This window comes from Cygnus olor, chromosome 9 (genome assembly GCF_009769625.2).
Source record: "Cygnus olor isolate bCygOlo1 chromosome 9, bCygOlo1.pri.v2, whole genome shotgun sequence".
NCBI classification, from domain to species: domain Eukaryota; kingdom Metazoa; phylum Chordata; class Aves; order Anseriformes; family Anatidae; genus Cygnus; species Cygnus olor.
This window is the reverse complement of record NC_049177.1, coordinates 19,006,503-19,024,365: the sequence shown is the minus strand read 5'-3', so window position 1 is coordinate 19,024,365 and position 17,863 is coordinate 19,006,503. Positions and strand designations below refer to the sequence as shown.

Genomic DNA, 17,863 nt, shown 5'->3' with positions numbered 1-17,863 from the left:
AGATTGAAAGCCTCAATGGTCATCAACTAGGACTTGATTTTCTGCTTAGAGCTCTGCCATTTCTTCCATTATTTTTCTTGTCCTTGAGGTAGAAAGAGTTTCCAGTGTGAGATCCTCTTCTAGAGACTGTCACATGTGGCATATTTCTCCCTGCTCGAATGGCTGAGTAAAAAGCATATAGATGGAAACAAGGCTGAAGTCCAAACTCATTGCATTACACATCAGGGCAAATGTGCCACCTTGCAATATTCTTGCTTTCAACATAGAAAAAAGCCTGATGTGTAGTAATTTGAGCTGTTTTATGCATTTCTCTCCCCAGTCTTGGCTTTGAAAGCCAGTCGAGGACACAAAAGTGATAAATAACCCATGATTCAGAAATCCCTAGAACATCTCTGTTCAAGCAGTACTGAGACCCTTTCTCTTTATGAGACCCTCTAACTAGCATCTTAGTTTAATGAGGTTGCTGGTATGTTGCCAGAAACTGAAAAAACAAAATTAAGAATCTGCTTCTGATTTCAGTGAGTCTAGGGCTATCTTACACTGGAGAAACCAAGAATAAAATTTTGCTCTGCTAGTGTGTGCTTTATGCATCTTCCATTTCATGCTGCTTTTTCTATTTTTATACCAGAATGTTAGTGCAACTGTAGTAAAGACTGAGATTGGCTGAATATTGAACAACCTCTAGTATGTCCTAGAGGCTGTGCTTTTGCTTGGACTGTCTTGAAATTTATTTGGTCTTATGGAGGATGAGGGCAAATCTGAGTAAAAGATTCTGACCCTTTTGAAAGTGTTATGTAAAAGGAATAGTAACTAGTGTATTCTTTAGGATACAATTCCAAGGGAAAAAAAAAAAGCTTCTTAAAGTGGTATAGAGTGTGTGAAAGTGAAAACGAGGACTCTCTGAGCAGCTAGAGATCTTCAGATATGGTACAGTTTTCTGGCCAAAGGCAGTATGTTCCTGGTCCTTCAACAAAACTAACACCTGCAAATTGCAGAGTCATGTCTGTTCTTTGCAACCCCTCTGGGAATTCATCCTGCATGCATTAGTTGCTCTCTGCTTCGCTCTGCAGAGATCTCTGGAAAGGTTTTGTCCTGAGTAAAGCTGCCAGCTGGTATATCAAACTGCTTCAATGCCCACATAGCTTTAAGTGAAACAGGGGTCTGAAGGAATGTCAAGTGTTAGAGAACTGTGTAGACTTTTAGCCTTTCTGAAAACTACTAGCCTTCAGCAAACATTCTATGATTCTATGAAACCTGCAGTAATCTGTTTTAACTTGCAAATGCCATGGAAAAATCAGATGAAGTGAACGATGCAGGAAATGTCAGAAAACACATTCTAAAACAGTCAAATAATATTTCAGGTTCCTTTTCATTTTTATTAAAATGGAAGTCCAGATGAAACTGAAATTATTATTTCTACAGTGCTCATCTACAGAGCTACAATGGCTCATGAATAGATCTAGTGGAGTGGTTTGGGGATCTTTGGTCCAAGAATGAACAAAAACTCTTCTTTAAAAGGTTTCTTTCTTTCATTTATTTCTAGCCACAACACAATGGAATATCTCCCCGAATGTTTAAGGCTTTTATAAGTAAAGGCCACCCAGAATTTTCCTCTAATAGACAACAAGACGCACAGGAGTTTTTCCTACATCTTATAAATCTAGTAGAGGTGAGAAAATCTTCATGGCTACTTCTTTTCTGTGGTTATATTAGACAATGAGGACCAAGTTGTTATATGAATGGGTCATTTTTATATATATTATTTATAGTGTTGGATATGTAGAAAATGGCACCAATTTAAACGTGTTTTGATTTAGAAACAATTTTTTATTTAATTCTCCCTTCTCATGACTTCAGACTCTTGCATGACCAGTGCTGCAAGAGATACAGAAAGGTCAAGCATGATTGAACAATCTATAAGATTTATAAACGTATGTGTCTGTCCTTAAATTGCTGTTCATTTATGATTGCATGCTATCCATTTGTTTACCATATCAAAGTCTGTCTTGGAATAATAATGAATTAGGTGGTATTATTATTACAAATTTTTGTCTACGCTGGGAGCAAACTAATCACCATGTCCAACTCCTTTTACAAATCCCAGCTGTATGTCATTGAGTCATTAAGGGAGAAAAGTCTCCCCTGATGAAGGCAAAGTGAATATTTGTCAGTTGAATATTTCTGAGTATAAAATGTTAGTTTTACTGAGTTCCAGCTCAATGCTGCGTGTAAAAGAACCAGTGCTGTGAATTTTAAGTATGTCTTTCTGAAAAGGAAATTTACAAAGATAGCCAGTTTTGATTTAAAGCATTTCTTTCTTTTCCATCCTTCCTCCCTCATTTTCCTATTTTTCCCAAGAATCAAAGGTGTTTATTCATGTGTTAGTTCAGATGAAGTTATTCACATTTGCATGTATAATGTTCCACATCACAAAACACATTACTGATTACAGGGTGGCTAGAAGATTTTTTTTTTTTTTTTTTAAACCTGAAAACAGATGTTAACATGAACAATAAGGAGGAAGATTTATTCTGTGTATGACATTTCTATCTGGATAATGAACTACAAGTTTCTCGTTCTGTTTCAATGCAGATTCAGAGTGGTAGCAACAATTCTGTCTGCTGAAGGGATGTTCCATGTTACTTACCTGAGATTTCAGTCTTTATTATAACCTGTCACTTTCGTACCTTCTTCTGTCTACCTTGACTCAGTCAGGTTCCTTGGGTGCATACCCTGCAAATTAGTACCTTTCTCCAAGATATTGCTGTGTGTGCAGACATGAAGGACTTCCCTGTCATTGCAAGAGTTCTGCATGCAATAGAATACAAGCTGAGCTGTCAAATCTGGGTGCAACATTGGTGTCTTTGTGCTTGCCATTAGTCTTTGGATTCTTTGGTCATCTAAGGGAAGATCATTAAAGTGAATGTTAATATTCCTTTCAGAGGAACCCAGTAGGTTCAGAAAACCCCAGTGATGTCTTCCGGTTCCTGGTGGAAGAACGCACACAATGCTGCCAGTCCAGAAAGGTGCGCTACACAGAGAGGGTGGACTATATCATGCAGTTACCTGTTGCAATGGAAGCAGCAACAAACAAAGGTAAGGGAAAAAAAGAAGTCTATTGAGTGACTTTCTGGAAACTCTCCCAACCATGAATGACGTCTGTTGAGCCACACAAGAGTTTTATTGGTAGGTAGGTTCTTCTGTTTCTAAGACCTGCAAAAATAAGACTGCAGTGAGGCACATCAAAGCCGCAACAATATTCATTTAGCTTTCAATGTATTATGTATTTCTCAGATGAATTAATTGCATATGAACTGAAAAGGCGAGAAGCAGAAGCTGCAAGGAGAGCTCCACCAGAGCTTGTCCGTGCCAAGATCCCATTTAGTGCATGCCTGCAGGCTTTTTCTGAACCAAACAACGTAGAGGACTTCTGGAGCAGCGCCCTTCAAGCAAAATCTGCAGGAGTTAAGTAAGTGTCTGCCTGCCTAATAAAAACCCCTACTCTTTGCTTACTTTCCTACCTGGACATGGCACAGTGAGAAACAAAGGGCTTAATGGGCTTTGGGATCATGTTAATGTTGGGGCTCACAAATGTAATGTGCAGATCAGGCTTGACAAGAGCTGTAATGAGCAATTGAGCAGGAAATAAATTGATCTAAGCTGTCGAACTCCAAGAGGTGAAATGAGATGGTTTTTAAGAGCTTGAACTTTAAATGCTTATGGCTTAATTGTTTGCCCACATTTTAAAATTGATTCCCATGTATTAGCTAGCGATAGAGCTCTGTACTGAGTGTTAAGAGACACTCTGGATCTCTGTGCTTAGTCCCTTGATGTCTTCATTTGACTAAAAATGCTGAAGAGCATTGTGTGGAGACAAAACAAGATAAAGCAAATGAAGGTTTTACTTCTTGTGTGAGAAAGTTCTTTAGATGAATGGAAGCCTTTGCATTTGTGAAGTGCTATGCTGATAATGCTGTTTTAATTACGTTATGTTTATTGTGTGTGTCTGGATTTCAACCCATCCACATCTGCAAGCTACAGGATTTGGTTGTATCTGTTAAGCTTGATTGCTGTTACTTATGTGGGGCCATGGTACAAGGTGCACGTAAAAAAGAAGGAAACTACCTTGTGTGTCTACGTTTAGGTAGATAAAAGAACCAAGAACTTTTTGGGCTTAGAAAGCATTGAGATGAAATAGGATGAGAGGCAGAGGACTGAAGTTTGCAGGGGCAGAATTTCTTGTTAACAAGAGTTAGTTTCTTATCAGGTTCCATTTCTATATGTCAGCAGCAAGGAGTGGTTGAGAAATCAGCTCTGCAACTGGTTTGCTGTGATACCTTCTATTTTTAGATCACTTAACATATCAATGCCTCATCCCTCTTTTTGTGTACAGCTTCACTCATATTGTATTGAAAGCTGTGAGGCAAGTGCACATGGTATAGAGAAAAACGTAGCAGAAAGGTGTGGAGGTTTCTCTCTCTCTCTCTCTTTTTTTTTTTTTTTTTTACTGTGGCCATGTTGGAAGAGCATTGCAGTCTTTGAACAGATCCGGCAGATCCAGGGTAAATTTTAATTTAGCACTTCCTCATTCCCTGGATATTGAAAAGCATTGAAAAGTAAAGAAGAATATGTTTAAATTCAAAGTTTTCTGCTACTGATAATAAACTTACTAAAACTGCAAGGTAGAGCTAACCATAATTTAGAAAGCAACTATTTGTAATATGGAAGGAAGGCCTCACTTATGGGTTAATTGTATTTTACTCAGAATAAGTTGAATTAGAGGAAAGGATGTGTAAATGGAAGATAAGGGGAAAGGTTCAGGATACTAAATATGAGGAAAATGGGAACATGGAGAAGGAGAACAGCAATACATATAATATTTCATTGTGTTCAAGATTAACTTTTTCTCTTCATTAAGTGGACAAAAATCAGGTATCTGTTTCACCTCAAGAGTCATCTCTATTTTTGTTAAATATTGTAGTAGTTCAATAAGACTATAATGTATTTCTGTATAGCATTTTTATATGAAAAATTCAAAATGAAATCTTTATCTTAATGAATGCTTTATAGGTGGACTGATACCTCATTGCCAATGCTACCGTTAGAATGAAAAATTGCATATTCCATTGTTAGCCCATTCTGTCCAAGCTATGCTTTAAACACTTGCCCTAAAGTTCTACCCAATACATCATTGAAAAGTTATTTCCTGACATTCAGTTTCAGAACTGCTTGAGTAAGCAAATTTAATATATTACTTTTAGTTGTTTCCTATGTTTTTCCTACAAGCTGAATATCTGCAAGGTTTTCAGCTGACATTTGGGATATAAATGTATAGAAAATTACTATACTTCACTGTACTTGAAAACTTACTTTTCTGTGAAATTTAGGTTCTCACTTATATTTTATAAAATTCATCACTATTCATTTCACTCAGAATTACTAGAATTACTTATCTCAGTGTGCATGAGGTACTAAAGTCTGTGCTGCTTTTGATGTTGTTGCCCTGCTTCACTGAATTGAATTTCTTGTGCTTCCCAGGACTTCTCGTTTTGCTTCATTTCCCGAGTACTTAGTTGTACAGATAAAGAAGTTCACCTTTGGCCTTGATTGGATACCCAAAAAGCTTGGTATGTGCCTTTTGTACTTACCTTTTTCTCATTCTATCTAATATAACCTGTAAGGTATACATGCTTTCCTGTATGAGGATGTGATTTCATTCTGAGGTTTATACTGTGAAGATCCTAACTGAATCTTCTTTTCTGTTATGACAAATTAGACTAACCCATGTGAAGTTATCCTGGCTGTTTGTCAGCTGAGTACCAGAGTCCTGGCTCTATGAGGTCATTTTGCTGGATTCATACACTTAACCCATTTCTCTGTTTTTGTAGATGTTTCTGTAGACATGCCAGACTTTCTGGATATCAACCACCTTCGGGCCACGGGTCTCCAGCCAGGAGAAGAGGAACTTCCAGACATTGCTCCTCCCATTATCATTCCTGATGATCCAAAAGGTACTGAATTCTGTTTTCCTGATCCTCTCCATGAAAGAAAACTAGTACCTGAGGCTGTGTGCCAGACCAAAGGCTATGTCAAAATTCAGCTCTCTAAAGGTTTGAATTTTGACCCTTATCTGCAGTTGCTTACCATGACCTATTCTTTTTTTAACCCTCTTGCTCAGTGGACTGACCTGGTTTTAGTGTGTTTGGGTGATGGAACCTTATTTATAACAGAACAGATTCTTGTTTAAGTTGGTTTAGGTCAGCCATCAGATATAATTCCTGCTGGTTTATGGTACTAGCAGCATCTCATTTTGAGTTGTTAGGGAGATTGCTAATTCAAGGCAAAACATCAGGGATATAAAGATGATCATGCTCTGCCTGTGTTAGGTCAAATGTTTCTGTGACTTTAAAAAACATGTATTTTTTTTTTTATGAAACAATATGAATCTATTCAGCCTTCATATGTGACTTTTCCTCCTTTTTTTCCCATGTTTTTTTCAGATCGTACGATGAACCATTTCATGGAGTGTACGTATCTCATTTTTCTGAGACTGGTATTTCAGCTGCTTAAAAAATTGCCCTGCTTTTGCTCAGTTAATGGTTTCTCTGTACACATAGAGATGCATGGAGCTCTGGCTGCATGCTTCCTTTAAGTAACAGCTGACGTCTGTACTTGTTCAGCATTTGCTTGCATGTGTGCAGGACTCTTAAGAGTCTGTAGTAGCATAAGCATAGCTAGAATATGAGCTGCTACTATATCTGCAGTAACTTTGAATATGAAATCTGATGTACCTATGTGTAATAAAATACAGTTATTAACAGACTGGGAGATGTTAACTCAGATGCAGTGTTTTACAATACTTTTTACTTCACACATGCAGCCATTTATTAGACAAGAGACACTACTATTTTATACCTATACCTTTATTTGTAGGAACTAGAGGATATTTTAGGTTTAAACATTACATATATTTGCATATATATAAGATGCAATGCAGATTCTATGGACAGAGTCTTAATTTAACAATTGCCTATGTTGAATGCCAAGCAGCACCTCTCTAGGCTTGAAAATTCCTTTGTTTTATGTAATAGCTTACTAAAGAGAAGACTTGGTTGCTACTTTCATTGATGAATCTGCTGTACTTCCAAACTGAAGTTGTTATGATCTTAGCAGAGACTTATTTCAGGTCTGGTTTGTAGAACGAAGGAGGTGGAAGTGCAATATGAATAAGGGCAAGCTACTGCATTGAAAGACCTCTTTGACTACCACTTTGCTAATTCATAGAATCATAGAATGGCTTGGGTTGGAAGGGGCCTTAAAGATCACCTAGTTCCAACCCCCACCTCCCACAAGACCAGGTAAAATTGCACCTTATCTTCAACATCAAGCCCTTTCCAAATGATTCTTAAAAAGAGAAAAGAAAAAACACACATTTTAGTCATGTATTAGTCATGTAGATACTAATGTATGCTAATGTAGATACTGCTCTAAGGAGTTTGGGATGATTATTTCACAATAAGTTTAAATATTAAAAAAGATGCTTTTTTATTTTTTTTAAAACTAAATTAAAATTAAAAAGTTTTGAACTTAATTATGGAGTAAACATTGCAAATTTTTTTTACTTTTTTGTTCTTCTGTGCTTCAGTGTCTGTAGTGGTGTTTTGTGCTTCAGCGTTAGTATTAATGGTTATAAAAATGCATACTTCAAAAATTTGCATTTGAAGTATAGCTGTAAAGCATGAGCAATAGCTGCTTTCATTTAGGGCAAAAAATCAGTAGTGGATGTGTAATGACTTGGTGGACTCTAAATTGTGTCTAAAACGTAATCTGGTCCTTCTGTTGCTATAGTTTGATTTTTTTGCCTCATTGTTAGTAGTAAGGGATACAGATATCTGTGAGGTGTCTTTAATATTTACTGTGTTGGAAACTTATTTTTACCTGCAGTTATCTCCAAGCAGAATGTTATCTGTGCTACTTCTAATAATAACTTATTAATGAGAGAGAGAATACCAAGAAGGTCCTTGTAGTAGTGCCTTATAGTATCAGCAGTGCTGTCAGAACAAATTGATTTTTCCATGCATCAGCAGAGGCAGTAGCAGAAGTTCTGCTCTAAGCTAAAAGCTCCAGAAGAGACAACGTGTCCGAGTGGTATGGTATGAGACCTAAAGAGAGGTGGGTACCACCTTTCCTGGGAAGAAGGACTCACTGAGTTTCTGCAGGTGTTCAAAGCAGAACAGGCCTGAGCAGGAGCCAAAGACTCATCTGCAAGATGCCGCTCATCAGTGGGATCTTGCAGTTCTGGGGGTTACAGCTGCTTGAGCCTGGCTCCCTCTGGACTCTGATCTCAGCTGAAGCTGTCAGGCTGTTTTATTCAGAGGTGAAGTTCAACCGGAGACTGCTAGATCCAGCAGCCATTGTTTCTCTTGCCTGGAAGATCCTTCCTGTGAGAGCTGTGATGGCTCTAGATGGCCCTCTCTAGCTAAGCTCAGCACCTAACTTCACCCCTTAAAATTCAGCAGTGAGTTCTTCTATAAATAAAATTCTGTATGAAATTGTCAGGGTTTAAGGACCTATGTAGGTTAGTGAGGCAAATGATTTCAAGTCCATATTAAATACTATAATGCTTTGTACAAGGCTGCTTTCTAATGAGTATGGCTTTATTGCTAACCTAAGTACTAGTACTAAAACAAATCCTAGCAATATGTATAGTAATATGTAGCACCACAAATAACATTAAGAAATACTGTACAACAGATTAAATTAGACTTCTATATTCTAGAAGGTCCTTTCTTGCAGCTCTAGATGTTGATGAGTCTTCAGTTATGCAACTGGCAGAGATGGGTTTTCCTTTGGAAGCATGTCGGAAAGCCGTGTACTATACAGGCAACCTGGGTGCTGAAGTGGCTTTCAACTGGATCATTGCACATATGGAAGAACCAGGTTAGTGACTGGAAGGCGTAAACTAAACTCAACTCCTGGTTGTGTATTGTGGCAGTCAGTTGAAATTTCTTAATGTGTGACAGAGAAACGACATCCCCCTTCCTCACCCCAGGAAACTGGAGGTGTGAGTGAATTTTCCTAAGCTGCTCCTAGGATATGCAGGTCTTGGCCATCATATGGCATCCTCTGTCTAGAAGACAACAACAAACATAAGTTACACCAAAAGTACTGTCTCGTGTCCTCACTGATGGTGTGGGCCAGCTTTCTGTTTTCAAGCCTTTGGCTAGGTCTATGCTGCAGAGGGAAAAGCTGACTTGTGATCAAGTGTAAGTATAGAGAGCTCTGTTTTCTGGGTGCTTTTCTTCCATATCAGCCTTCTCTAGTTCAGGTTAGTGCATTCACAACATACTTATAACTTGTGCTATCTACTGATGGACATCTAATTGGCAGCTAGATGTTCTCCACTTCCTGTGTTTCAACCATACAAAGTTTGAGCCTGTGATTTGGTACTGAGTATACCTGAGCACGCCCTTGCCAGGGATCTCCTGATTTGGTTGAGTTCCCATTTCATTGTGGACTCTTGTGTTGCTTGTGTAAATGGGGAACGAGTTTTACTTGAGCTTAACCAGCATATTTCAGCTATGGAATCAGTTAATTTTACAACTATATGCACATCAGCTGGATTGTCTACTGTTCTGGTGTCATCACTGCTTCTACATCAACCTTTGCTACTTTCCTTCAGTTGTTTCACTTCTGTGATGTGCCAAGTTGTTGCAACTTGTTGTTTTTAAGGCTTTCCACACATCTAAGTCCCAACTGGACAAGTGAAATACACTGCACATTGATTTCCAGGCTGCTTTTGAGCTCCTGTTTGTTGGTCTGTGTTGTTGACTTTCCAGTTCAGTGGGGCAAAAGAATGAATTGACGAATGTTTGCTTGTTCCAGACTTTGCTGAGCCATTGGTTGTACCTGCGTTTGGAGGAGCCACTTCCAGTGGAGCGGCTGGGTTAGGGGCTGTTGGGCTGGATAACCAGCCTCCTGAAGAGATGGTTGCCATTATCATTTCCATGGGCTTCCAAAGGAACCTAGCAATTCAAGCGCTGAAGGCAACAGTGAGTTCCTTGAGTTAGTGGTAGCATGTGGATTTCATTTGATGTTATGTGCCTTGTATGTTTGGGTGTTCAGATACCTGTGAAAAATACGTATAAAAATCCAGTTAGTGGATGATGTGCGTAGAACTATTCTGGCAAAGTGTGGGATGCCTGAGTTGGTTAGGTTAAAGTGGAGAAGGTGGGAAGTGTGCATTACATAATGTTAAAATGTAGTCAAACATCTGAGAAACAATCAGAATGCCTAAAGACCATGCATCTTCATGATGGGAAATCAGGGACCATGGGGAATGTTTGTGGGAAGATTTCTTTTCCATCTGTTAAATTTCTGCAGAGTGCTTGTTGAGTACTGTTTTCCATGGAGGTAGAGTATATATCTTAGAAGTTTTTAGGGCTTTTGCATATGATCCATATTTGTTTCAAAGGCTGGTATATGAGTGGTAGCATGATTCTAGAGAATGTATTAAGGGCTGCTTTTTTGTTTGATTGACTCACAGAACAATAATTTGGAGCGTGCACTGGAATGGATCTTCAGCCGCCCTGAACTTGAGGAAGAGAGTGAGCCTGCTTTGGACGTGATGGATATGGAGAACCATGCTAATGCGAATATCCTTGCAGAGACAGGATCAGAGGGACCCAGGATCAAAGATGGGCCTGGAAGTAAGTTCTTCAGCTTAGAGTTGGCTTTTGTGCTATTGTCACACCTACCCAAGTACTACTTACAGACAACTGACTTCTAATCCTGCTTCTGGGGCTGTGCCAGATGTTGTGGGACTAATTTCTGTGGTCTGTGTTTGCTCAGTAAACTTCCTCTGGACTCACTGAATAACCTGAGTCCCAGCTTTTTGTTGCCACAGCGTAAAAGTCTCTCCTGGCCTAGTTTTACATTTTTGTTTGTTGCTGTAAGATAGAAGGACAAAGAAAAGCTAGGATGCTGAAATCTTCAAAGGCTGAGCATCCCAAAGATAACACTGCTGTTTCCATACTACCTGAGTTTCTGTCCTTCTGTAGTCTGGGGTGAGGTTGGGTGGGTGGGTTGATAAAATCCCTTCAACCAAATTCCTTATTCTAATGTGGCTGGTATAATTAGCATCCTGTTTGTACTGCTTTGATGTTTTCTTTTGGGTGATGTTTTTTTCGTTGAGATTCTCAGTCATATGACTGCTAAATAAACCACAAGATGGAGCAAATGTACAGCAGTCAAAGTTGTGAAGTAGGCAAAAAAAAACAACGCACAACAACTTAAGTGTGAAAGCACTAGAGTACAATAGCTCAGTGGTTCCAATGTTATACTATCACATAACATTTCTGGAGGGTCATTTGTGACCTGTTCTAATAACTGTTTTATGTTCTAAGCTTGTCCCTCTGGTCTTGACTGTAATGGTCTTAAAAAAAAATATTAACAGCCAATTTGATTTTGTTTCTGTAGATGCCATTTTTTTATAAGAACATTAATTTCTTTGTTTCTAACATTATGAAATCCAATCTTAAGTGTCATGGAGACGTGGGAAAGATTGATAATCATTAGGTTAAAAAAAAAAGAAAAAAGATTTGGAATAATTATTTTTTGTGGTACTTAGCCTTTATAGACTGAGACCATTTACTGAGTGCCTGAAATCCTGATAACCAACATGATACTGTAAAATGGCTCCAGAAAGCCCTCTCCACCAAAATCCAGGCCTCTGTCCTTATGCAATATCCTGAAAGAAGGTACCCTTTTACTTTTGGTGGTAATCTGGGTGAATGGCATGAATGGGTGGGGAGCAAGAACCAATGATGAGTTCTTCAGAGGCTCAAAGTACAAAAATTGTCCTTTGTATTAAAGGAAGAGGTTTCTTTCCTGTCCTCCCTTTTATGGGCTGATGAAATTTAGAACTTAGGGTTTTTTTGTTTGATTTATAGGGGATCTGTGATCACGCTCAAACACATAGCTAATCTGTGTGTGGAATGAACTCCATATCTAGCACTTTCTGTGGTGCTCTCTGTGAACTGGGAATGAATCTGCTGTTTTCTCTTCCCAGGGCTGTGATCACAGCCCTGCTGTACATGCACAGATGTATGTGGGTTTTGCTTGGATTGTTTTGATGTTTGACAGTGAATCTGAGCACTAGTTAAACCGAGCATATGCTGCAGTCTTAATGGAAACTGTGTTTGGGGATGCAGAGTCTGAGTTAGGAGTGCTCAGGTGCTTCTCTAAGATTAGAAAGAAAAGTTTCCCCTGGATTCATATTGCAATGCTAGCAATAAGACTTATGCTCCCCCTTGTTTTTATTAAACAGGATATGAACTGTTTGGGTTCATCAGCCACATGGGAACATCCACAATGAGTGGCCACTATGTTTGTCATCTCAAGAAAGAAGGAAGGTGAGTTGACAATGAGTGGAGGGAGACACACGGGTGTACGAATGTTTTCTTTGAAACGTGTCTGTTCAGAGCAGTATGTGTATTCATGGCATGCAAAACGCATGTTTATTACCATGTATACATTTCCCACCAAAGGGATGAAGTTTCTGATTGTTACAGATTATAGATGTGATGAGCCAACTCTGATACGGCTGAGGTCTACATTGAAATGAACCAGTGGGTGTTCTGTCCTTGTTATTCCAAATCTTTGTTCATTTGGGGGCATCAGTTTTGTACCTGACTGTTTATCTGAGCTTCCCCCAACTTTCTCTCCCTTCCCATCAATAGAAACCCATCAGACTACAGGCTAATACTAACATTAGTACTGATAGTACTGCAGGACTGATCCTGGCTGTGATTTTGATATTTTATTTTATTTTTTTAATATCATAAATCCATAATTTTCCTTCACTTAAACTGTAACTGCATACTCCTCTGCACATCCCTCTTCCTTTTCTGTTCCCGATATTGCCAGTAAAGGTGCTTAAGGTGCTTTAGCTGTTTCTCAGGTCATTTTTTCCTGTTGTAATACCTAAATGTAGATTTTAAGTTCTTTGAACTTTACATTTGATTAGTCCCCGATAAGTGATGACTTTTATACAGACAGAATGTAATCAGTCTTGTTTTCATTTCAGATGGGTGATTTACAATGATCTTAGAGTCTGTGCCTCAGAACGACCTCCGAAAGACCAGGGCTACATTTATTTTTACCACAGGATACCAAGTTAGGCCTCAAATCTATTACCTGGCCTTAAGAAGCCATAAGCCTTTTTAACCTGCCAAAAAAAGCATCCAAGAAAAAAAATCAAAGCCAACAAAAGACCCCTAACCCTTGGACTACCAAAAAGCAAAGGAAAACATGGGATATTTATAGTTTATTTAAAAACAGTTATTTGATGCCTTCTTAAGCATTAGAGGGAAAAATTTTTATCAGGTGATGTATAGTACCTTGTTTTAAATTTATACACCTTAAAGGATACCTTAAGACCATGCAGATTACTGATGGAGTTTGCAGCTAGTACATGGAGAAAGCAGGATTTTCAGAATTGGACAAAACCAGACCAGTTCAGCCCAACTCCTGCGTGTTCAGTCTGTGCATCCATTGAAGACCATGAAGAAATATTTGCATCTGTGGTAACTGGGAGTCACTGTTTTCAGCCAGAGTCCAGACCACTTAAGGAAATAATACCACATGTAAAGTTGGAGGGAGGGTGTGTGTGAGTGTTCTTCAGAGCAAAATGTCTTATTTGAGATTATTGTCATTACAGTGAGAAAAGTCAGCTACAATTACACCAGTCTTGTAGTGTTTCATTTTGCAATTTTGATGCATAAAACTAAGAAACTAATGGAGATGTCAGTGCCCTGTACATTTTCTGCCAAAGAGAAATAGTGGATTTTATTTTCACAGAGGTAGGTTTCTTCATCCTCTCTTGAATGTTTGTTTTGAAAGTTCTTCGAACAGATTCAGGATTACAAGTGGCTAAAAGAAGGATTTTTTTCGGACTATAAAATTAAATAGTGTGCTCTCAGGAAAAGCCTATTATTTTATTTTATTTTTTCCTATGAAGGAGGTAAAGGAGGAGTTATTGTCCCATTATATTTATTTCAGGAAATTTGCATCTAGCTCACTCACATTCCAGCTGAAATCAACTCCCTGACAAAGTACTTGCAGTGCCATTCTTTCTGCCAAAGGCTGCTTAAGTATTTAATTCCATCTACGAATGGGGAAAATTGCTTAGTAAAATTGCTGTTATATTTATTTAATGATTCCCTCCCCCCCCCCCCCCCCCCAAAAAAAAAAAAAAAGGCAATACTTTCTCATAATGTTTCAGATTTCTTGTAACTTGCAATCACGCCGATAATCTGCTCTTTTACAGACACCTTCTAAAAAGGGGTTTTATATCTCTGGCAGGGATGAAGGGTGGGTAGGTAGGGGCTGGCCTTTCCTGCCCCTTTTTTGTTTTTGTTTTATTTTTTTTGTGTTATTTCAGTTTGCAGCACAGGCAAGAATATATATATGGGTTTTTAAATTGTCATTGCAAACATTAATTCTAGGAAAAAAATACAATGGTGAATGTGATACTTTTCGTGATTCCATAAACTACTAAAAGTTCAAATTGTGTTAGCCACTGCTTAGAGATGGTTGAAGGAGTTGCCTCATGTAAGCTTACTGAGCCTTTGAAGTAAATTGGAAAGGTCAAAACAAACAAAAAACCTTGCAGAATATGAGAGAAGCAGGGAGCTTTAATTACATTTTCTCTGCAGTACCTGCAAGTTTAATAGAAAAATTCAAGCAGCTACAAAAGAGAACCCGATTTAAAAATCTGGTTATGAGCAGGGCATTTTATTTTTTTCCAGCATTTGGGGGAAAAAAATAATCATGCAGAGCCAAAAAAAAAAAAAAAGAAAGAAAAAAGTGTATTTTTTGTCAGCTTCTGATCTTAAGAAATGAGAAAAATCCTAGTGCAATAATTCTGTAAACGGTGCCTAATTACTGGGAAAGCTTCCTCCATTAAGCGCTCTTATTGACACAAAAGCATGGTGCTATAGCACATTAAGTGGCTCCTGTGAGATTCAGCTGCTTTGTAATTATTAAGCCACCAGTTCTGGACAAAATAAAATCTGCCAGTAATTTTCTTCCTTCCTCAAGGTTTTTGAGTATTTGTGTATCTCACCAGAAAATGCCAAGTTTGAAAATGGGATCAGCAAATTATGCAGTGTCACATCTTCAATTTAAAGTGAAAGAACAAAACATTCATATATCTATATTTGTGCTTTATCATTCTGGCAGTGGGGAAAAAAAAAGGGACAAAAGATGTCTTTTATTTATATTTTTTTTGAATGCCTATTTATATCCCAAGGAAGTTCAACACATCAGCTTCCCTCTTGCCTCATAATCTTAAAGGGCTATTTATAAACTAACAAGATCTGATGACTGTTACCTTTTTACTTAGAGACTCTGGGTAAGTAGAAGCCAACGGAGCTGTTATCATGTTCATTATTAAACTGGAAACGTGGCTGGTCTCATAGGATTAAGGATGGAGCTTGGACTTGGGCAAACCATTTGTCTGGTGCATCCTAAAACAGGAAGAGCTGTGGGACTGATACTGGTTTCAGCTGACATGAGACACACTTAGAAAGGTGACAAACTGGAAACAATAAATGAAAGGGGAAGGGCATTATCTGGCTGCAGCAGGTGAGAGGTAGCACCTCGGCTTCTGAAGTTCTTTTCAGTTGAGCACTCTTGTGTACCGCCTGCCGAAATGAGCGAGTGGGTCAGAAGTGTGGGGAGCAGTTCAGGGGAAAGGCTTACAGATGGGCTAAAACCTAGCACTTGAAAATATCTGAAGTTCTTCAGGGCTTAGTGGAATTCTTCTCTTCCCTCCCAAAGCAGAGGTTTTCCACCTTTTCCAAATGAGCAGTTAAATCATTTCAGTTTTGTGATGGGCTATCAGGAGAAACATAATGAATCTGGAGGAGCAGGATGTCCACTCCTGACAAAGCTATGGTTTAAAAACAAGTCTAGATGGTTCTCGACTCCCATCACTTGTAATTCTGCTGTGCTCAGTGACTTTACTTCTAACCTGCACTGGTGGAACTGAAACCAGGATCAGTTTCTTTGGCTCAGGCAGCCTCTGCTGAGTCGTAGCACACATTCTGAATGCGGATGCAACTGGAGTTATTAGATTGTTTTAGAAACATCTCCATTCCTTTTGTATTCCATCCTGGCAGCAGCCATTTTTATCTCCATTGCCGTTTTCATGCATTGAAAGACTATGCAAAATACATAACTGGACATCACTTTTTATTCTGTTCCTATCCCCCTGTCTACCTTAATGGCTGAGATCGGTTTCTGATTTCTGTTCACTCTTCAGAGGTTTTACTGTTGTATCCTTGAAGTGTCTGTACTGGTTTACTTTGCACCATTCAGAGCTGTTTGCTTGGAGCACTGTTAACGTTTCGGAGAGTATTTGGGATGAGAAAGGTTGTGAATGACGTTGTTGCAACTGTTTTAAATTAAAAAGAAATATTCTCACTTCTTGTGGCTGTGTGGATTCTTTCTTTCTTTCTTTCCTGTCCAAACTCAAGAGGAGTAGACTGAATATGTTCTGATACTGCCTCTTTTCTTACTCTTTGTGGTCGTTTGTTGTTTTACCTAAAAACCTGCATGGGGGAACAAAGAGGTTTGTGAGAGACTTAATCTCTTGTGGCAATTCTCTGGATGGCAAAAACCAAAAACCTTAAAATCCCCTCTGCCTCCCCAAACAAACAAAAACCCAAGTGCAGAATGGGTATAACATGGCAAAACTAGAAAATAGCATTTCCATTGCTATTTTTTTTTGTTTGCAACTTTTAAGCCAATTGAAGTTCTTTGAATATAAGAGTTGGCAATGTTCACATGGAAGAGTGCTGTCATTTCACTCTGTTTCCTGCTGTTTAATTATAGCTTTATCTTGGTCTGTAAATCCTTATATTCATTTGGGAATTTGACCTGCTGTTCTGTAAAGGATTGTTTTTCTTCATGCATAAGGGATTTGCATAGCAGCATGACCACTGGGATCTTTGGTAGATGCAAGAATAAGCCAAAAAAGGAGACTGATGGATGGCAACCCTTTGGTCTTTTCATAGGATCATGGGACCATGAGCTGGAGGAGATGCAAGAGGTGAACCTACCAGGTTTTAAGTGACGTTTTCTGACATGGAAGTTGGGGCCACGTGAAGCACTGAGTGATGACAGGAAAGGTAAAGATGGTTCAGCCCTCAAAGTCCAAATGTAATGATCTGTTGGTTCTTTATCACAGATGTTCTTTGTGACCACGACAAGTCACTCTGCATCGTATTCGCACCACTTACAGCAACTGGAAGAGGTGAGGGAACGTGGCTCCTTGTGCAAGCTAAGGGGCAGATTTTAAGGCCCTGTTCAGACTGCATGTGAGAATTTCCTGTGCGGAGTTGTGACCACTGACTTTTGCGGACTGCTTGGGGAAGGCAGTATTAGATAACTGACAAGTGAGTACCACCCCGGTCTCTGTCCCCTCTCACTAGAATGGAAAATAACACCTCTGTCCCTCAGGTGTGCTACAAGCACGACATGGATAAGCAAGGCACTGACAGCTGTGATGAAAAATGAGTGCTATAAAAATACGGAGGACAGATAGTGTATGGCTGACAGCTGTGTGCAGTAGGTGATTATATTTGCAGACTGTTTTGCCAGTGTCCTTCGCAGTGATTTTTTGAGCAGTTCTGTGTGTAGGATTTCCACTCAGCCTCTCTCTTGCTTTAACTTCAGGACTGCAGTGCTGTGTTCTTGGTCTGTGTTTGCTACAGAGCACATAACTAATGGACACTCCTGCTTATTCTTTGTTGGTATGCTTGAGCAGCAATAAGAGTGGGGTCAGGACTCCAGATCC

The 17,863-nt window shown here is 38.9% G+C and overlaps 1 protein-coding gene across 3 annotated transcripts in view; it reads left to right on the top strand.

Annotated features, from left to right (window-relative positions):
• Positions 1-16,480, top strand: part of USP13 (ubiquitin specific peptidase 13) — a 50,149-nt gene extending 33,669 nt beyond the window's left edge. For 2 of the 3 annotated variants that reach the window (XM_040566819.1, XM_040566821.1), the window contains exons 11-21: positions 1,544-1,669; positions 2,943-3,096; positions 3,295-3,469; positions 5,539-5,627; positions 5,889-6,011; positions 6,501-6,527; positions 8,797-8,940; positions 9,886-10,052; positions 10,547-10,709; positions 12,329-12,413; positions 13,088-16,480. In XM_040566819.1, the coding sequence (XP_040422753.1) occupies positions 1,544-1,669; positions 2,943-3,096; positions 3,295-3,469; positions 5,539-5,627; positions 5,889-6,011; positions 6,501-6,527; positions 8,797-8,940; positions 9,886-10,052; positions 10,547-10,709; positions 12,329-12,413; positions 13,088-13,181 (1,347 nt within the window). In that variant the 3' untranslated portion in view covers positions 13,182-16,480. Of the gene's footprint in view, positions 1-1,543; positions 1,670-2,942; positions 3,097-3,294; positions 3,470-5,538; positions 5,628-5,888; positions 6,012-6,500; positions 6,528-8,796; positions 8,941-9,885; positions 10,053-10,546; positions 10,710-11,629; positions 11,752-12,328; positions 12,414-13,087 lie in introns of those variants that run through there. The other variant, XM_040566820.1, reaches the window with a different exon arrangement.
• Positions 16,481-17,863: the final 1,383 nt, after the last annotated feature.